This window comes from Chaetodon trifascialis, chromosome 12 (genome assembly GCF_039877785.1).
Source record: "Chaetodon trifascialis isolate fChaTrf1 chromosome 12, fChaTrf1.hap1, whole genome shotgun sequence".
In the NCBI taxonomy this organism is placed as follows: domain Eukaryota; kingdom Metazoa; phylum Chordata; class Actinopteri; order Chaetodontiformes; family Chaetodontidae; genus Chaetodon; species Chaetodon trifascialis.
The window spans coordinates 3,238,400-3,259,899 of record NC_092067.1 but is presented as its reverse complement, the minus strand read 5'-3'; the positions used below and the strand labels follow the sequence as shown (position 1 = coordinate 3,259,899).

At 41.9% G+C, this 21,500-nt stretch overlaps 2 protein-coding genes across 5 annotated transcripts; one reads left to right on the top strand and one right to left on the bottom strand.

The window, feature by feature from the left end:
• Positions 1 to 72: 72 nt before the first annotated feature.
• LOC139340348 (MOB-like protein phocein) lies at positions 73 to 13,902 on the bottom strand. 4 transcript variants are annotated; one of them, XM_070976130.1, is made up of 9 exons: positions 13,792 to 13,902; positions 11,671 to 11,826; positions 8,499 to 8,561; positions 5,735 to 5,835; positions 4,925 to 4,967; positions 4,403 to 4,489; positions 4,175 to 4,254; positions 1,829 to 1,940; positions 73 to 1,390 (listed from the first exon to the last, which is right to left on the bottom strand). In XM_070976130.1, exons 1-9 carry the CDS (start codon positions 13,792 to 13,794, stop codon positions 1,256 to 1,258), a joined length of 780 nt encoding a protein of 259 aa, XP_070832231.1. In that variant the 5' UTR covers positions 13,795 to 13,902; the 3' UTR covers positions 73 to 1,255. The 4 variants fall into 4 exon arrangements, with proteins under 4 accessions (XP_070832231.1, XP_070832229.1, XP_070832228.1 ...); XM_070976128.1 differs by lacking the exons at positions 11,671 to 11,826; positions 13,792 to 13,902 and adding an exon at positions 9,277 to 9,343 and having other exon boundaries at positions 73 to 1,019; positions 1,226 to 1,390; XM_070976127.1 differs by lacking the exons at positions 11,671 to 11,826; positions 13,792 to 13,902 and adding an exon at positions 9,277 to 9,343.
• A 513-nt stretch (positions 13,903 to 14,415) lies between these two features.
• On the top strand, positions 14,416 to 20,804 carry hspd1 (heat shock 60 protein 1). Its single transcript, XM_070975548.1, has 11 exons — positions 14,416 to 14,530; positions 15,988 to 16,163; positions 16,267 to 16,602; positions 16,698 to 16,793; positions 16,928 to 17,021; positions 17,159 to 17,327; positions 17,451 to 17,550; positions 17,671 to 17,916; positions 18,006 to 18,180; positions 19,424 to 19,602; positions 20,387 to 20,804. Exons 2-11 carry the CDS (start codon positions 15,990 to 15,992, stop codon positions 20,546 to 20,548), a joined length of 1,731 nt encoding a protein of 576 aa, XP_070831649.1. The 5' UTR covers positions 14,416 to 14,530; positions 15,988 to 15,989; the 3' UTR covers positions 20,549 to 20,804.
• Positions 20,805 to 21,500: the final 696 nt, after the last annotated feature.

The following is a 21,500-nucleotide window of genomic DNA, read 5'->3' as shown; positions in this document are numbered from 1 at the left end:
TCTGACTTCATCTTGGCATGAATGGATTAAGTTTGGCATCACTGAATAGTATTAAAATGTCCACACAGCCGCCTCAATAATAGGTCTTTTTTATTAACAGACATCATGAAAATGTCAACAGTAACAAAATTTTTTAGTCCATTAAAAAAAAGTGGGTTGGATTGACAAGACTCCTCCCACAAAATAACTTAATGAGGGAGAGGGTAAAAGAAAGGAGGTTGTGCTCCAATACTTAAATGTAGCCGATATTCCATCTGTCCTTGTGGTATTTACTCATCAAATGCTTAAAGCGGTAAAAACTAGCTTAGAGCAGCTCAGTGTCTGCCCATACAGTCACGGCTTCAGCTACTTTTATGTCAAGGAAAGAGCAATATCAGGCACATTTACACAGTATTAAAATGGGGGCATGTCACAAAGCAGGATCAGAGTTAGCCAGCAAGCCTTCCTAAATACTCCAAAACATCATTTCAGAGGCCCAAGAGAAAGAATATCTGACTGCTAGTACACTTACAAAGCTAGAGATTAAGTTTGTTATTGTTCACTATCACACAAGCCACACACCTACATTGTGTTTTAATAGCATTATTAAGTCAGCAGGCTAATTTAGTGATCCATTTCATGGGACACCCCCAAACAGGCTGGTAGGCAACACAAGCAAATAGAGAACGGAAGCAGACACAAAAGAGTGAAGCACCATCAGAAAACATGATAGTGAATTAATAGAGAGGGAGTGGGGGTTATATACAGAGGGGGAGGCTGTCAGTGTGTGCCTTTGTCAACAATACAGGTCACCATGGTTACATAGGTTTTTGCAAATCCAGCTGCTTAAAGAAGATTAAGGAAAAGGGCTTCCCTAAAGGAGTAGTGTCACAGCAGACTGCATCCAGACACGAGCGTGTCACTAGGAGCAGAGACATGGTGTGAATCTGAATGGCAGAGTGTGTGGATAGGATGGAAAAGGTCATCTTGTCCTGCAGGCATGGCTGAACTCTGCTCCTGGTATTCTTTACCCTTACTTCCTTTGAGACAGACACAGGTGACAAGGGTGGAGGGACATGGACAGTGTTACTAGACAGGAGCCTTAATACACTGTAGTGTGTATGTATATATATATATATATATATATATATGTATATATATATGTGTGTGTGTGTGTTTGTGTGTGTCCTATATATGCAGGTGTGTGAATGTGTCTCCACGGTAATGTGTAAAACTTTGTTTTTACATGTGTCTCCCTTATGGCAGCATCCGTATGTTAGGCCTCGCTCTCCCCAGCTGATGAGGTGTTCTGCACTTCCTCCTCCAGAATGGGCACGATCAGGTTGTCCTTGGACATCAGGTTGTACTTCATTACAAAGCGTGTGAACCGGTGACAAAGGAACGTTTCATTCTGCGAGCACACACACACACACACACACACACACACACACACACACACACACACACACACACACACACACACACACACACACACACACACACACACACACACACACACACACACACACACACACACACACACACACACACACACACACACACACACACACACACACACACACACACCAATGAAATCTCTTGATTCTTCACTGTTCTGCAGTCTTGTTTGACATTTTAACATGACACAATTTAGCAACTTTACTGATCAGTTCATAAAATCTTTGAAGAAGATAAGAAACACAGTTAGAATAAATTATACAAGGATGTAGATTCCAAAGTCATCCCTGGTATTGGCTGTGTAATATACGTGGTACTATTATGTACTGGCAAGAAAGTTTTAGTCTCTGTTATAAAGTTTGCATTTGAGAGTAATTGCAATTGTGCCTACCTCATACTTGTCAAATATCTGGCGGTGATGGAAGTAGGCATGAGAGAATATCCTATAGATGCGACGACAGACAGAGCCCAGTTTGGCCACTGATGACTCCTTGATGCTCACCCTGTAAAGACAAAGCAGACAATGGTCAGTGTGTAACATTTTACCTGCTGAATAAAAGGCAGTGCAATGCCATCATGGGTGATATTCATACCAAAGCAAAGCTCCAATAAAGGATTCAACCATGAACCTACTCTACTCTATAGCCCGCGAGCGAGAGCGCGCGCGTGAACACGCACGCACGCGCCAACAGGTCGCGTTCATAGACGGTCCTACTGTCTGCTGCATTTGGCGCGATCCGGCGACACCGCATCCATACATGACAGCAGGCCAGGACGGCATTTCAAGATTGTGTGAGGTAAGTGTAACTTCTCTTTTGGGAAGGTATCAAGTTCGATAACGGAGCAGTGTCGGCCATGTTGCTGATCTCATTGCACCAGTCAACTTCTAACACACCAAACAGAGTCTAACTTTCCTATCCCTGGTGCTGATTTCCCGGTAGCTGGCTACTTTTCCGCTATTTCTCCCTATCCTGCTCACGCTATTTCTCTCTCTCATCCCTCTGTCGTTTGTGCTTTCTCTCTACCCGCTTATAAAAATTAACATGAAATTAATTATTTAATATCTCTCGTCGGCGAGAAAAAAAAAAAAAAAAAAAAAGATAAAGAAAAGAGGGATCCGACAGCACTGAGTCAGTGACTCTGCCACAGCCTTATCGGTGAAGAGGGGTGAGGTTATGGCTTAAAAGTATTATTTCAGATGGCCAGTGCACTTTTACTGCTTGTGTTTACAGACTCCATGGTGTCATGATGCGCTAAAGAAAACTTGTTAGGTGCCTGTTGGAAGTTGGCTGTTGCTGTGATGGATGTGCTTGTCTCACATAAAGCTATTTTTCAGTGAATAAATGCAAAATTCGTCTCCTCAATACCAAATCGTCTTCCTTTCCACCTGTCAATTAAAATTAAGGGGGGTTAGCACAAGAGGAGCAAGTTGGCTCTAACTTATCATTTGTCGATTTGTGAAAAATTAAGTGTTCATGGCAGGGTGCAGAGTGTGTCAGTAATGTCACAATAGTGTGAGACTCAGTAGCCGTTTCTCAATATGCGTTCTTCTCTGTACTTGTGTTCTTGTGTACTTGAGAAACGTCATCACTCTGAGTCCAAGTACTGTTCCAATTCTCAAGTCCGCATCTCGACAAGTACGCTCAAATACCCGGATGTGTTCTTGCCCCTCCCACTTTATCGAGGATGCATCGGATGGTGACTTGTGCGGACTTGGGGCAACCACGTATCCCAGAATGCATTTCGTCGCAACGATGCCGGAGGAGAGGACTCACAACTATAAGTTACAAGTTTGGAAATACTGCTGTTTTAGTAGTACGGAATATGGTTTTAAGATTATTTTATGTGAGAAAGTGGATGTTAAAACTTAAAATCTGTGGTCGATTCATCACGATAGCGCGTAGTTTAAAATTTGATCCAAAGTTTTCGGAGATGTGTCGTCCTGCTAACGTCATCAAGTACGCTGCTGTCCCAATTGCAGAATGACGGTCCTGCGTCCTCCCGTCCTGGAGAGACTGTACTCCTAAGTCGAACTTGCTAAGTCCGAACTGCCAAGTTCGTAAGTCCGAACTTGGCGTACTTGGTATTGAGAAACGGCCAGTGTCAAGCTGCCTGAGTCTTAGCTGACTATTAGTGCAGCATGCATGTGCCAAGGTTATGGACAGCAAGTGTTCTTTGTTCATCGTTTTGTTTGACAGTGAAGATTGTTCACATGATTGATGTTAAGTTTTGTATGCTCTAAATGAATGAATGAGTGAGTGAATGAACAAATGAACAATTGATTGAATGAGTGAGTGAATGAACAAATGAACAATTGATTGAATGAGTGAGTGAATGAACAAATGAACAATTGATTGAATGAGTGAGTGAATGAACAAATGAACAATTGATTGAATGAGTGAGTGAATGAATTAATGACTTTGTGTCATTTTTTTTTTTTTTTCCAAGATTAAATTTGAAATATTCCTGATATGCCTTTGTATGTTCTTAAGGATGATACCAACCTGTTATGTTCATATACAGCAATTTATATTACATTCAGTGGTCTCAAAATGCCCTAAAGAGATACATCAGGCTTGAAAACGTACACACACACCCAACCCCAAGGGTCAGAGACCCTCCCACCACAGTCTCCTAAAATCCTGTGGGAAACACTGTACTGTGTTCAAAACTTGCTTCGACTGCTCCCAAGTGGCCAGAAACATCAGTTATTGCAGGTTTCAGGAAGACAACTAACCTGCTGGGGAAGTATTTGTTGCTATTGAGAAGACAGGCAGCTCCGTCCAGCGTGTGCCTGGTGTAATCAATGGCAGGACACTGTGGATGCAGCAGCACAAAGCACACACATAACTGTCACTGATAGTTTCTATTTGACCTCACACAAAGGCAGAGACAAATCCATCATGATGTGAACGGACCCTTCAGAGAGGTGATGAAAAGTACTGACAAACCAGTCTTGCCTCACCTCTTTGGGTGTCTTGTGGGCAGCACATAAAAAGATCCACTGCTCTGTGGCTGTCATCTGGGTGCAGGTGTCTGGATGGCACTCACTCTGAAGGAGGCAAGACAGGCATCGCTGCAGCTGATATTACGTTGATACAAAGTCAAAATGAACATGTCTTTGAAGCATCCGTTAGGAGGACTAACTTGTCCTTTCATCTCTTTCAGTGCGTTTAATGTACCACGCTCAAATTTGCTGGTGAGACAGCGACACTAACAGTAGCTGTGATTACAGCAGACTCCTAAAGCACACTGACCAAATAATCTGGTGGGGAACATGTGGATGAATTGGTGTCATGTTTCCTGACAAACAGGTAAACCAACAGCTTATTTCCAAAACCATGGTCCTTTAAAAGCTTAAATTGCATTTCACTCAGATATATGCTTTTGATACTGACACAAGATTGAAACTAAATCCTTAAATACAAGTGTCTTCAAATGTGAAAATAAATACTGGTTTGTATATCTGCTGATTTAGATCACTTACCTGTAGTTTTACAGCTAATCCATTGAGCTCCAGGCAGAACTGCCTACAAATACAACAGAAGAAGAGAACAGTAAGATGGGAAATGAGCATGAGAGAGTAAACCTGTCACATATACGACCATTTCTGCTTCAGCAAGCTGGTTTTCATCTTTGTGATCCTTTTTAATAAGATTTAAACACATTTACTGGGTAGGTGTTACATGTTAGCTAAGGGCTGGGATATGTCACCCCACTCTCCCTCTCATCAACATGTTTGAGCAACAGCTCCAAAACATTCTTCTAGAAACTCACAACCCCTGAATAGCAGCATATGAGGTGTTCTCATACATCTGCAACAAAACAAGAGACCCAAATCCATTTATGGCATTGTTTGGTGAACCTTCAACAGAGCATAACATCACATCCTATCAGTTTAAGACTTAAACATTTGCTTCACTGCTAGCTGAATGAATGCTCTTGAATCAGAAAGCTGCCTGTCCTTTACAATGGATCAAGGAGGTCATGATCTGTCATCAAATTGAGAAACTGAAATTCACTATCAGTGGACCACTTAAAAAAAAATAGAGTAATCTGGTTTCCCTTCATTATGTGGATAATCGTTCCCAGATGCTCAACTCATTCATTTCTTGTATTGTTGCTGGTTTTATTTCATTTTGTTTGTGATTATTGTTTTAGTCATATTTCTCTTGCTCCTTGAATCTTTGTGGCACACTCCCATACCCAAATATTTCTGATATAAACGGGTCCATTGAAATATTACATGCTGTCTTGTCAAGTGCTGAAAATATTTTGGATGAAACTTTGAACATACCTGAGATGCTCGTATTTCCAGACCCCCTCATCCTGACCCTCCGGAGGTTCCAGGATTTTGTCGATATTGGAGCAATCTGATCTAATATTTTGCTGAATGTACTGAAACAGAGCCATCAAACACACTTTAGTAGAGACCCTCACTCAGCCACAGCAACGTGATCATCTTGACACAGCCATAATACACAGATAATCCACAAGGCCCACATTAACTGTCATGACTCTACTGGGAAAAAACAAGTAAACACTCATTCAACCACCATAACCAATTCCATTCTGAAATTTAAATAACCACATTACCTTCACTTCAGCTGTCCCTCCTCCACTGTGTGTGTGTGTGTGTGTGTGTGTGTGTGTGTGTGTGTGTGTGTGTGTGTGTGTGTGTATACCAATCAAGCAGAATGACTATAGGGGAAACACTGGTCGTGGCAGTCCAGGCAACAACACAGAGGCTGACTCATGCTTTGGAACAGTGCCACACAGAGGCCTCCACAAAGGCAAATCACTAATTTTCCAATTTATTTATATTTATGTTATTTTTGACATTGATGTCTGGCAGGGTTGCTGTTGGCCTGGCAGCCCGCCAAGCCTGTGCAAATCACAGGGGAAGCACTGGAGTATGATGCACAGACATGCAGCAAGCCACATCCTTTTAGGCCACTAAAAGTATAAAAACAAATAAGCTGCTACTTCTATGGTGAACACAAGTGACACACCTCATGTATGGGGACCCCACTTCTTCACATTTGTTTGTAAACCTGTGGTTCTTCTCAGTTGGACCATTCTTAAATCGCTCGGCATTTTTCCAAGTTACAGAGTGAAGTTCCCTCTTTGGGTTTTCCTAAACAGCCTTTCCTTGCTGAGCTGCGGTGGAGCAACAGTAACACAAAGAAAAAAAGCTGCACTAAAAAGTCTAACATTGGAAGATACTCCACTGATTTGGCTGACTGCAGCTGCCGAAGCCTCATATAAACTTCAGCTGACCTTAGGAATGCATTTTTTCACTGAATAAGAATGTGTCCCCCTCGCTCACAGTGGAAATTGGAATAGGAAGGGATCCAGTATTTCGCCTACCGTTGTAGAAGACCCCCCGCCAGGCCAAATAAAAAAAAAAAATAATAATAATAATATGCCAAAAATAAGCCACCTATCCATTCCTTCATAAATCAATAATCATTTACGTTTAGGAGCGCCTCTGTGCAGCGCAACTTGAGTCAACCTGCTTCGTTGCCTAGTAACGATGCGAGTACCGCTGCTGAGAGCGCGGGCATATTTTATGTGATGTTTAAGGTTTGTAGCTAGCCAACTATGGCGCCACCGAAGAAAAGAAAAAATATCGCGGACGACAGACAACTTAATGTAAAGAAGTTTTTCTGCCAGACTCTGGAGCCAAGGAAAATAGATGAAGGGGGAGTAACAGAGGCAACTCTAAAAAAAAAAAAAAAAAAAAAATGACAGGTGCAGGTGAGATGGAAGAAAGGGGGGCAGACTGCAGTGGAGAGGGGGGCTGCTCGAGGACCATTACTGCCGCTGACACCTGTCCCACGGGTGACCCCGCTCCGACTGACGGCCGTGATCCGACGGGTGACCCTGCTCTGATTGCCAACCCCGACTCCGACTGGTAACCCAGTCAAAAAAAATACAGCTAAACACAGAACATCTGGCTGGGATCCCGAATGGCTTAATAACCATAAATACAGCCCGTGGTTGTACCACACTCCCCATGGTAAGTTTCCAATTTGTTGTTTAGCTTATATTTTTGTTCTGATTGAGCTTCTTTTTTTTTTGGTAAGCAATAATGATGAAAATAACACAGACAATAGGCTAGTTTTCCACTAGAACCATCATTTTTCCCCAGGCATTGTCAAATGTATGTAACTCTTTTATAATAAAATGAATAAAAAACTTCTATGTTTAATGTTTGTTAAATGTTTAAATTATTTATAACTGAAGAATCTCAATTATGTGTAGGAAATTCCCCTACCACTAAGCTTTGGTGAAGTTCTTCTCTTAACCGAGAAAAATCAAGTGCAGCACAGAACAATGCACACTGTGTGGTTGAAGTGCCAATGTGTAATCAAGCATGTTCCACTTGTATGCAATACATGCACCTTATTAAGTCACCCTCTCCTGGTGATCTAGAATACAGTCTGGGTGAACAAAAATTTGAATGCAAATATAATAATTGCAGACTTGCAGACTGCCTGCTGTGCCACCTGACTTAATCCAACTGCGCCAATACACCATCCCACGCGTCTCGTCTGTTTAGGGTTTTTTCAGTGGGTGCCACCGGGCCTGAAAAAAATTCTAGGGGAATTCTGGGATCCCTTCAAGGCAAATATGGACATGAGAATTCATTACAGCAAACATTCCTCCTGTTCTCTCGGTGTAAATGTGAGCATGTGAATGCCATTCAGGACAGACATGACAGAATAAGAACTCGTCCTTCCAGCCATAATTATTCTGAACTTATTTTGCTGATGTGGCCGATTTCCTGATCACTAGTTATTCACGTATAATTGTTTATACTTCTACATAATAATCATTAAATCCTTGATTAGATTGTGTAAAGGAACCTTCAGTCATGCTTATCATACACATTTTCAAATGAATGACTCAGGTAACTTATTCACTCATATGTGAATTCCTCGACACTGATTTCTAATCAAACCTGCATACAAATGATATCATGGTGTCCACACAAACCCAAACCTGGACACGAATGACACCCACACACGAGCAATACATGACATGGCACCACACACCTGTTGGACAGCCAGGGTGCTGTCCATCTCCTCAAATGATTCATCCGGCCAGTTGTAGAAATCCTGTACATGGAAGGAGAACATTTTTAGCCTACACTCAAAGCGGACCTAAGCTGGCACTAAAGTAAAAACATTACGACACAACTGTCATTCGACGTTTAACAACAACATTTAGGCAACTCTATCGTTATAACACATTTGACGACTAACGTATGGAAGACGCTAACGTTAACTAATTGTAGTTTTAAGTATGACGGAAAAAGAAACACTGCTGAGCTAGTTTTGCTGGGAGAATACCGTATTGTCAAACTTAACAGCCTCCATTACACACAGCTTCGGAGCTAACCTGACACTTGCTTAAGTGACTTAACGTCAGCTGGGGTGCGACTGCTTCCTGCAAAGCAAACAGCTAAAGAGCATTTACGCTAGGTTTGAAGTTAGCCACGGGTGTGTGTTTGAGAATCGGGAGTTAACTTCATTCGCCAAATTGGCTATATAATTATTTTGGTAGCAATGGTTATTACACGAAGCAACGAAGCGTACAGTAAAACCTAAGTCATGTAACGTTAAGTTAACATTACACCAGGAACTAGACGGAGCAACAGCTAACATTAGCTAGCTGGCCATTTCCAGGTCAGGCCCTTCCTATATGTTGTCTGCAATCAAATTGTCGACAAAAGACGTGAGTAAAACTATGAGATTCAAACGAGACAACACCGCGTGGTCGTGGGGGGTTCTTTACAACAATTTTTAAGTATTTCTGGTAGGTGAAACGTACCTTTGCCTTGGTTCCAGGCCGGTTCCTCCTGAGAACTGCAGTACCCTCCGCCATGACCATCTCGACAGAATACCCGGATGTTCGTTAGCGGCTGTGTTGTAGCGCCGGACTCGGATATGAGCTGAACACGAAGCGGCAGACTCAAATATTGTTTTACGTCAAATAAGTGGCAAAGTTTTACTAAATGCACTCTTATTCGTGTATTGTACTACATTACAAATGAGCTACTTCGACTGAAGTATTTCTGTTTGAGTTAATTTAAACATTCTACAGTAACAATAATGATGAAGTCATGTTTCATTTTGACTGATTGGAGTGTTTTTTACACGCTGGTTTATTTGAGGGGGAAACATAAAGCTTACTATTTCTTTTTCATTTCATTGTAATTATATATTTATGTATTCAGATGTATTTTTATTTCAGATGAAGACTTTACATATAAAACATGTGACCAGGTCGTAAAACATGAGAATTTCACACAACAGCTGGACAGCTGGGAAAACAGGGCAAAGCTAGCAACTGTTCAGGCCCCAGACCCGCAGGGGCCCCAATAGTCCAAGGTCCACTATTTGTCTACTGATTAATCGTGAATTTTTTTGAGAATTTGCACCACTTATTTACAAAACCAACGTGGGTCCTGTATTTTTTACCTTATCTTGTGATCTCATCCTGTTGCCTTTATTGTGTCTTATGGTACATATTCTGAATAATACTGTTGAATTAGAAGTAGCTCAAACTGACTGGCAAACAGAAAGAAAGCCTGAGGCAGTTACTTTGTGAGGGTCGTTAAATAATGAAGGCTGCAGGTTTCCTCTGCTGACAGTCAGCATGGAGGCCACATGTTCATACATAAGACAGAGTAACTGTGCCACATGTTCAGTAAACTCTTATTTGTATAATGACATAAAATCTATTATAGTTAAAACTTTTTTATGTCTTGTATTTTTGTTGTAGCAGGTGATATTAGCATTACATGTGTGGCAGCACTGTTCGTTCACTACTCCTTACCGGCACACCCCTGTGCTTGGGAACTTTACTGTCTGTCTGCTTCTTTTACATCTTTATTGGATTTCTTCTGAAACCATAACACAAACAAAGCAGTTTTGTCTCCCTGTAGACTGAATACTGTATGTGGAGAGACAATAGGTTCTATCTTGTATTTACATGGAGTTTGTGCTTAATTAGCTGTCATTGTCAGAGTAAACGGAGATCAGATGCACAGAGATTCCAGTGTCATGGCATCTTCATTACTAGCCCCCACACAGAGGCCCACCACCTCTATCAGTTGAGGCCTAACAGAGAATGTTTGACCTGGGACCTCATTACAGGTTAATCCACTATGACAGTTGAATAGCAAACTGAAAATTAGCTCCATCTCAACCACCTGCAACATTAAATACTGCTTAAACATGAACGTATCAGTAATAATATATATGTTTAAGTATAAATGCCATTTCACATAACAGGTACTTTTATTTTTGATGCTGAGAACATTAGCTGATAATACTTTCACCTTTTTTTAATTTGAATCTCTTTTACTTGGAGTACTGGAATATAACTGGCAGTACAGCATTAACGTTCTTCTTCACAAAATGAGATTTGCACCATATCTTGTATAGTTTAAGTCCCTTATCAAAATTACAAAGATTAAGTGAGCTTAAGTGGTATTATCTTGCATTAAATCCTCAGATTTAACTTGTTCTGAGCAAGTCATGTCCATTTCTGTTTGAGGAATCTATTGTATGTGGCATTTATGTTTTCTTAACAGCAGGATACAAGTACACCTAAGCAACTTCCATTCAATGAAGATGGCTCTTTTACGAGAAGAGCATGAGATCATTAAATAAAAAGACCGCAATCAACAGTTCACCTTTATTATTGTAACAAAATGTGATTAGAATTATTTACAATTGCAATAAGAAAAGAAAACAAAAAACAGATGTGAAAGAGGCAACTTAATTTCCTCTCTACGGGGGTGACAGGGACTTGACATGTTCTACTGCAACAAGAAAATGATGACTCATTCGACGTATTTACCGAGGATATCTCCATCACGGAACAGGAAATAGTCCTGGAAGATAGAATAAGTTATTAGCTAAGAAAAGCACAAAAGCAAATGTTTGTTTCAGTTGAAAAGCCAGCTGTACTGCACCTTGTCGTCCAGACTGACTTTAGTTCCACCGTACTCTGGTAGGAGTACTTTGTCTCCAACCTTCACACTGACTGTCTGTAAGTCCCCTTTCTAGAAAAAAAAAACATCAGACCAACAGTTACAAGAATCCCCAGAGCCAAACAAATGTAAAACAACACATCTCTAATATTAACTTTGCCAAAATCTCTTAATATTTTTCCCTGAGAATATGCTGTAGTCCTAGGCCGAGAATAACTTATCACCTGATTGACAGAGCCAGGTCCCACTGCCACCACTGTGGCCTGCAGCACCTTTCCTTGAGACTTCTCTGGCAGCATGATGCCGCCCTTTGTTACCGTCTCTGCCGTGAAGCGCTCCACCAACACACGGTCAAACAAGGGGAGGAATTTTCTGAAAGCCTGTGAGTGACCACAAAAAGAGGAAATTACAAAATAATAATGACATTTTTCTTTGTTGAAATCTGGATATTCGCTGTAACCCAAGAATACCACAAGGGGGCTGTCATGAGTATGAGACAGGTTTTATGTTACACAAAACCCAAAGACAATGGATCCTGTTTCGACAGTGGGTTTCTCAACATCTCTAAGCATATACTAATAAGATTATCACTATATTATAAGAATTTCTTTATAATTTGATACAACATAACAAAAAATAGGCCTATTCTGTGGGAAGGGAAGTAGATGGGAGTAAAGATGGTGTCTAAACCATAAAAGAGAAGCTTACTGACAAAGGCAGCCTTTGTGAAGTCACATAGTGCAAAACTAATGTGACGAAAGTTAACATTTCTTAATCATATTTCAGGCAATGTGTTCAGTTTGCGGCAGGAAATGAATGAGAGAGGACAGCAGCTTTAGATTTACACCACCAGCTGCCAACAGCAGTGTGATAACAGCAGATGTACACCTGACCTTGGGTGAAGGTTGTTTGGGAGAGAGGTAGTGGGAGTAAAGGAGGGTGGGGACAAGGACAGGTCCCAGTTTGTTGACTGATCAGATCCACTAAATGACTGAGAGGGAGGGGTGTTAGTTATTCTGTGACTGTTTAACTCCAGGCTGGGCAGGGAAACACAAAGATGAGTGATGAAATACTTTGAGACAACTTGCAATTTTGCTGATGAACTGTCCTCCAGGTTTTTCACACTACAAGATAACACTCAAGGCCAATTTGTCCAGTTTCCCTGAAGGTTCTCTCTGTAGTACGTTATGAGGTGGTAGGGGTACAATTTGCAGAAGGTGTTCATGATTAGCCTCACATTTTGTAACTGTCAGTTGGATGGCCTGTTATTATACTGCAGTGTTGCTAATATTTCGTCCACCCCATTAATATCAATGAGGATTCAACAGCACTAAACACTACAGCCTCCAAAATGACCATTAAGTTGAATCAGCGGGAAAAGCTGATTATTAGAGTTTACTGCAGGGCAGTTCCTGAAGCTTTAGCCAGTGTTAAATATATCTAATAAGCTAACAACTTATGGGTCCATTTTCTTATTGAACAAAATCCTTGTGTTCTATTAATACCATGTGTATTTCATGCAGTACTTCGTGCTAGAGACAAAATTCAGATCACTGTGAAATCAGGTTTTTCAAGCTAATTTTGTATTAGCATCTACACTTTGTCAGCAAACAAACTCACTTCACAAATAAGTTACCAAGGAAATTATTGACACTTTGAGGTTCTGTGTTTCAAGGCTTTCGCTCTAACCGGACATATTCTGGGTTTAGTTCGTGACGTCAGAATTACGTACCGGAAGTCGGAAGTGCTTTAAAGGCGGACGTAATTTATATTTTTCACTGATCAAGGGCATGCATAGTGCAATACGACAGATGAATCGGATAACAATAATTGAGTTCAAAAGATAATCGTGGCACACTAGTCTGAATTCTGGTCTGTCTCTACGCTCACAGACACTTCATTCATACACATGTCGCTGATGCAGTGATGAATGTCAGGATGGGTTAGCTTTTGATCCATTTCTCACACATTTCTTGCCTGATCCCAGATGGCCGTCCCATGACAGAAAACCAACGAATGCTCACCAAGTGAGCAGAAATATTTGTTAGCTGACTGTGAGTTTGTAGCTGCAGGTTCAAGTTTAAAGACAGAGATCCAGATAAAAGTCGCCTGTCTTCTCCTCTAACGGTTTCTGCAGTGTATATTGAGACAAACAAGACTGTGGATAGCAAATGTTCTCTTCTCACTCGGCTTCTCAACCGCTTGACCTTGTGAATCGATGTTAAAGGTAGCTGACAAATCAGTTAATGTCGCAGAGAACTGAATCCTGACAAATTTGGACGGTCCGCCGGCTCTCTGTGAACTCTGCAATACAAATACTGACAGTTTCGGACCAAGTGTCTTACCATTTCTGGACGTGTGATAAGAACGGTTGGGTCTGAGAGTCGGCGTGAAGCTGCACCCCGGTTCCTCCGTGAGCGTGGATCTGACACACTAAGGGGGAGTCTCACCACGTGAGGAAATATCCAGAACTGTTATACGCATGCGCAATACCTACCATGAACTTGAAGGCCAATTTGTTGCCTAACAGAAAATTCTAGTACACCCAATGCAAAAAGCATGAAACGTGACTTTCCATTTATGCAGATTATTCAGTGATACAAAAGTATACACGGGCGATTTCTAAATCGTATTTTGGTTATTTCTCTGTCATTCACACATTCCAAGTCGGAGCAATATTGCACAACGTCAACTTTGACCTTTATTTTTTTCCTCCAATGGCACACGCGAAAATTCTAGAATTGTGTGCCCGGGAACGAGCACCAACATGTGTTCTGAAGTAAAACCATACATAGAGATGTTCACATGTGACTTACGACAAAATGTTATAGATAGCCATAAATATGTTTAGCTCGTCGGCTCGTTTCTTTAAAAAAGACAGTATTATAAGACAATTATCTAAACTAGCTTGAAGTTATTCATAGTCCGGGGCTTGCCGGTAAATTACCCGGATGTGATGGGCCATGTGCACTCCCCATCTCAAGAGCCTTTTTGCACCATACTGCTGTCCTTACGTCCAGTCATTATATCATTCCGTCTTGCAGACGAGCAGCCTGTAGCCACTACAAGCGTTTTACCTCACAAGTAAGTCCTGACATTTTATAATATATTTCAAACATTGTAGCTAATATTACATTTTATGTACTTTTGACCAACACTGCGCATTTCATGGTAGATTTTGCGCCAGCCAAGATTTGACACTCAGCGAAACACTTTTTAGCAATGCTAGCTTTAATTACTCTTTGCTAACAGATATTCCTTCTTACCTGCAAGGACATACACTCTAAAGCAGACTACAGACCGAAGTTACTCATGGACTCTTAGACGAATATTGAATTTTATTTTGTCAGTAAGGTCGTGTCACACTGATGAAACCTTTCATTATTAGAGTCGTAGCCCGCAAGATTGCTGTGGACAACTTGAATGGCGATGCAGGAAGAGTCATAGTATTAAGTATTTGTAATGTCGGAGTAATTCCTGATGAGAGAGTCGCTGCCTTTGTATGGTCATTCATGAGGCTGAGTAGGGATGGTGAGGCAGTTCCGCACATGCTTTTACAATTTGACCTTGTGACGCACGACCTGAAGAGCGCACGTGGGGTAACCAGGAACTGGTTTGAGGATACTTTTCATAATGCGGTGACAGTTAAGGCCAGTACAAGTGCTGGTCTCAATGATGAATCTCGAAATTAAGATCGTTGTTTGCCCGCGAAAGAACAGTGACTGGATAGCTAGACACGATTTGCAAGCGTATCGAAGCCAACGTCCAGAGGGGTTAGGACATGACCGCAGGCAATGTCTTTGTAATGTTAGTGTATGGGATTAGATTAGATTATTAATGTTAATAATCAGGTAACCCTTTCTAGACATTTATCAGGTAAAACGTGGCAAACTCTTGGTTCTAGATTCTCAAATGTAGTAACTTACTCAAATTACTGTATGAAATAAATGTCACTTGAACATTTTGGGGATTTGGACTGTTAGTTGGAGACAATTAGTCAATTAGTTAATTAGACATTAGTTGCAAAACCATTTAACTGACCGATTTGGGATAGATTTAGTATGGTGGTGTGAAAGTATATCTATCCTTATCTATCCCTACATCATTAAATGTATGCTTTGCTGTAACATGTTCTTTTGGTTACAATTGCACCTTTTTGTGGAAGGTGACTTGGAGAACCCTGAAGGTGTTTGAGCAGCTCACAAGAGGAGGCTCATTCATTCACTGGTGGCATGTCATACCACTAGCGACCACTTGGGGCACAGTTAACCTTTGTAACTTGTAATCTGTCCTGCGACTGTTGGCAGGAGGGACAGAGGGGTTTGGAGAATCATTATTTATTTGTACTTTGGCTCCACTCATCACATAGTGAACACATTCGTTTTCAATGTGTAAAATATTCTTGATACAGCCCTACCAAAAATCCTCACAAATATGCCAGTAGCTGATTGAATTGGACACCTCTGGTTGGTGATCATTAATGGAAGACGTGGTCTCAGACATTGTGCTTAAGTTTCCCTCTGTGCCCTTTCTTCCCATAGAGATGTTTCGTTTACCAACAGTCATGAGGCAGGTGAGGCCAGTGTGCAGGGCGCTGGCTCCTCATCTCACACGAGCCTACGCTAAGGATGTCAAATTTGGAGCAGATGCTCGTGCCCTCATGCTGCAAGGAGTGGACCTACTGGCTGATGCTGTGGCTGTCACAATGGGCCCAAAGGTAATATGAAGTACTCAAATTACTCATTTGACATTCACCCAAGATGTAATTCTGAACTCACTGACCTCAATGTCACTGCATTTCACTACTGTCTTTATTCTAGGGTCGCACTGTCATCATTGAGCAGAGCTGGGGCAGCCCTAAGGTCACCAAGGATGGTGTTACAGTGGCAAAGAGCATCGACCTGAAGGACAAGTACAAGAACATTGGCGCAAAGCTGGTGCAGGATGTGGCCAACAACACCAACGAGGAGGCTGGTGATGGCACTACCACTGCCACAGTTTTGGCTCGTGCCATTGCCAAGGAGGGCTTCGACACCATCAGCAAAGGTGCTAACCCTGTGGAGATCCGCCGTGGAGTCATGATGTCCGTAGAAACTGTCATTAATGAGCTGAAGAACCTCTCAAAACCAGTCACAACCCCAGAGGAGATTGCACAGGTAAACACAATTTGTGATAAATGAACAAAAATGACAAGTAGCTGCATATCTCAAATTTGTTATGAAATGGCTTAATAATGTCTTTGGTCTTTAAGGTTGCAACAATCTCAGCCAATGGTGACGTGGAGATTGGTAACATCATATCCAATGCCATGAAGAAAGTGGGCCGCAAGGGAGTCATCACTGTCAAGGTTAGTTTGAGACTTCTATATTTATTTACTGCTGTAATGATTGCTTAATGGGTCTGGAGTGCATAAAACCTGCGACTAGAGTCTCTTGTTCTGTTATGAGAAATGACATAATCAGTACATGCTTTAATTCCCAGGATGGGAAGACTCTGCATGATGAACTGGAGATCATTGAGGGTATGAAGTTTGACCGCGGTTACATCTCCCCTTACTTCATCAACACTGCCAAAGGTAAAGGTGTTCCTTCTTAGTATGACTTCATCTGCACATTACACTTTGCTAAACTACACAACAAGCTGTTGAGCACTTCCTGTCCTCATATTTGCCTATAAAAAGTACCATGCTAAATCTCTTGTCTTTGTTTCCAGGACAGAAATGTGAGTTCCAGGATGCCTACTTGCTGCTCAGTGAGAAAAAGATCTCCAGTGTCCAAAGCATTGTGCCAGCTCTGGAGATCGCCAACCAGCACCGCAAACCACTGGTTATTGTGGCTGAGGATGTGGATGGCGAGGCCCTTAGCACCTTGGTGCTCAACAGGTACTTACCCAGTTAAAATGTTGTTTGTGTGTTGTGTAGCTTGAATCTGTTAGCCAGCAGACAGATAATATTACATTAAACAGAGGGCAGCTAAAATTTATGAATATTCAATTTCATTTGTAGGCTCAAAGTTGGGCTTCAGGTGGTAGCTGTCAAGGCCCCAGGCTTCGGAGACAACAGGAAGAATCAGCTGAGAGATATGGCCATTGCCACCGGGGGCACTGTAAGTCCACTTTTCAATATCAAGTGACTTGAGAAATTCTACACACCTCATGTTCAGTTTTGAGTGTGTGACTTGATGTCTAAAGACAATTCAAATGAATGTATCTTTTCCTTTCTCCAGGTGTTTGGAGATGAGTCTCTGGGCCTGGCTCTTGAAGACATCCAGGCTCATGACTTTGGTAAGGTTGGTGAGGTGCAGATTACCAAAGATGACACCTTGCTGCTGAAGGGAGGAGGCAGCCCAGCTGAAATTGAGAAACGGGCAGCAGAGATTGCTGAGCAGCTGGAGAACACTACCAGTGACTACGAGAAGGAGAAGCTCAATGAGAGGCTGGCCAAGCTGTCTGATGGAGTGGCTGTACTCAAGGTATGCCTCAAGTGCAAATTGTATTAAATGCTGACCTCTGTAGTTTTGCAGTAAAAAAACAAAGTTGTGATGCATGCTCTCCATTTCAGGTGGGAGGAACAAGTGATGTGGAGGTGAATGAGAAGAAGGACCGTGTGACAGATGCTCTGAACGCCACCCGTGCAGCTGTGGAGGAGGGCATCGTTCCAGGTGGAGGCTGTGCCCTGCTGCGCTGCATTCCGTGCCTTGATAGCCTCAAAACTGCCAATGCTGACCAGAAGATCGGTGAGTAGAGCACATGCCTCAAATGTACTAAAACTGAATTTTATAGTAACAATATTCCTTTAAACATCTTGGAATACAATTAAAGGTGAAATCTTTTAAGACTCAATATCTCATTTTATATGTAACCTGTATTAAATCAGGTAATCTCATTGAGATCAATGTCAGAGGGATGAGACAGTCACATTTCCAAATCATCAGGAGTTAATTCCAGTGTTTCCCACAGGATTTTAGGAGACTGTGGTGGGAGGGTCTCTGACCCTTGGGGTTGGGTGTGTGTGTACGTTTTCAAGCCTGATGTATCTCTTTAGGGCATTTTGAGACCACTGAATGTAATATAAATTGCTGTATATAAACATAACAGGTTGGTATCATCCTTAAGAACATACAAAGGCATATCAGGAATATTTCAAATTTAATCTTGAAAAAAAAAAAACCATGACACAAAGTCATTAATTCATTCACTCACTCATTCAATCAATTGTTCATTTGTTCATTCACTCACTCATTCATTCATTTAGAGCATACAAAACTTAACATCAATCATGTGAACAATCTTCACTGTCAAACAAAACGATGAACAAAGAACACTTGCTGTCCATAACCTTGGCACATGCATGCTGCACCAATAGTCAGCTAAGACTCAGGCAGCTTGACACTGAGTCTCACACTATTGTGACACTACTGACACACTCTGCACCCTGCCATGAACACTTAATTTTTCACAAATCGACAAATGATAAGTTAGAGCCAACTTGCTCCTCTTGTGCTAACCCCCCTTAATTTTAATTGACAGGTGGAAAGGAAGACGATTTGGTATTGAGGAGACGAATTTTGCATTTATTCACTGAAAAATAGCTTTATGTGAGACAAGCAAACGAGACTGTGGTGGGCCGCCACAGTCTCGTTTGACCATCGATGCGGGCCGCCACAGTCTCCTTAATTGGTGGGAAACCCTGAATTCCATTCAGAACGTGCAAGTAGAGCAAAGTCTCCCCAAGGAGTGAGAACAGAAATGATTTACTGAGGCAGCTTTTGCAGGAGAACACACTGATTAGCAAATCAAAAGTGCACCTGACAAACTGGAAGGGGCTTTACAGGCATGACCATATTCCTGGGTTGATATTACCAGTAAAGTCAACCAAGCAGCCATCTTTCCAAGAGATTTTCAGTTCTGTGTAGGAAGCAATGGATGTCAACCTGATGGTTTTCATAAATGATTTCCCCTCTACCTTGTTCCAAACAGGTGTGGATATCATCAGACGGGCGCTGCGAATCCCTGCCATGACCATCGCCAAGAATGCAGGTGTGGAGGGTTCACTTGTGGTGGAGAAGATCTTGCAGGGATCATCCGAGCTCGGCTACGATGCCATGCAGGGAGAGTACGTCAACATGGTGGAGAAGGGCATCATTGACCCCACCAAGGTACAGTGCTCCTTCATTGTGGATGTGTTGCCTAGTTAAACAGCATTCAGCAACCAATCAGGTTTTGCCTTTGAGGTGTCAGGTCAGAAAAAAACTGGACTTCCCCACTTAACCACATGTATGGAAGAGAGACATGATAGCAGGCAGATGTATAAAAAGTCCCCTGGACTGTACAGAGAGCAGTGTCCCCTCACTGATCACACTCAGTCCTCACCTGTTGCTCAATCAGAGATCAAAACCAGGTCAACGCTGCCACTTAGTGGTTTGGAGAGTCTAAGGAGAGAGGGTCTCTTGGGTTGTACAGATGGTAAACTCCTAAGTGGAAAAGCATTTGGAAATGAAAATTAATTCATTTAAATGAGGTTTTTGCTTGAAAAATAGGGAATGATTAATCCATTACGAAATTCATTGCAGAGCTATCCAGATGTGAAGATTTTCTCATTGCAAACTGAATATCTGTAGGTTTTGGACTGGCAAAACAAGCATTTGAAGACACCATCATGAGCTCTTTTCACTATTTTATAGATGAAACGATTGATTGATGTAGTAAGACAGATTAATCAATGAGGAAAATTATTATTTGCAGCACTAATATCACGTTGTGTAACTGCAGCTTTGCTATATGTGCAATTGTGTGAAAGCGTTGCTTTGTGCATTTGCGGTCAGCCCAAACCTTCCTCCCTACACACACTCTGGAATTTGATCACGGTCACATACAGTGTGTTGCACAGTGTTCCATGCAGAACAAAGAAAGGCTGCAAAGTCTCATTTCGTCCCTCCACAGGTGGTGAGGACGGCCCTGTTGGACGCTGCAGGAGTAGCATCCCTGCTCTCCACTGCTGAGGCTGTAGTTACGGAGATCCCCAAGGAGGAGAAGGAAATGCCAGGAGGCGGCATGGGTGGAATGGGCGGCATGGGCGGTATGGGTGGTGGCATGGGCTTCTAAGCCAGTCCTCCTGACTCGCTGTACAGACTAATAGGCAGAGTGGCGCTGAGGGTGGCTCAGGAACAACAGAAGATCCACCAAGAACCTGCACCCACCTCAACCAAACTTTGCCCATTTTGACTGACTGACTGACTGACTGGCCATGAGTATGTTGAAGCTGCAAATAGCTGATGACCCCCACTCTCTCTGCAGGAGCCAGCCTTGCCTGACTCTGTGCTCCTTTGTCCCATTCACCCAGTCTGCTAAAAAAAAATGAGGATGAGAGCCCATCAAGCCCAGTTACTACAGCAGAATCCTGGCATAGAGTCCCCCTCTAATGGCTCTGTTCAATCAGCCATCAACATCTGCACTAAACTCTCAGTCCATCATGTGAAACACCCGACAGGAAGAAAATGCTTATACATGTGAGACCACCTCCATCTCCGTCAGAGGTAAATGATTAAAGTGGTCGAAGGAGAAACTAAGATAGTCTACACATTGATGATACTCTGTATTACCACAGAAAGAGAAGATGCCTAGCCAGGATTGTGTCACTGTCCATTATTTCTGTCATGTTAATTGTTTTGTTTTTATATATATGTCACATTTTTTTCCTAGCTAATATTATGTGGGTGTGTCTGTCATTTGATTTAATTAAACTAATTTTCTTACAGAACTTGAGCAACTTCTGTGACTTTGTCTCTGAAGTGACATTACATTTTATGTCTGGTGATGTAACCTGTTCCCTTGTACATGACCACAGTTGGATGAAGAGTGCCTAAATGACCAGAGTCTGAGCATCACCAGGGGCCTGTTTAAAACAATGTAAAATGAAATGATGTTTACTGAGATGAGTCTCTTCATGCATGCAGCATTGTGAGGTCTTTGTTTGTTCTGACCATCAGCCTTTAGGTCACTGATGGTCTTCACAGGGTCAGCTGAACAAGCATTTCATAATGTATGGCTGATTGTA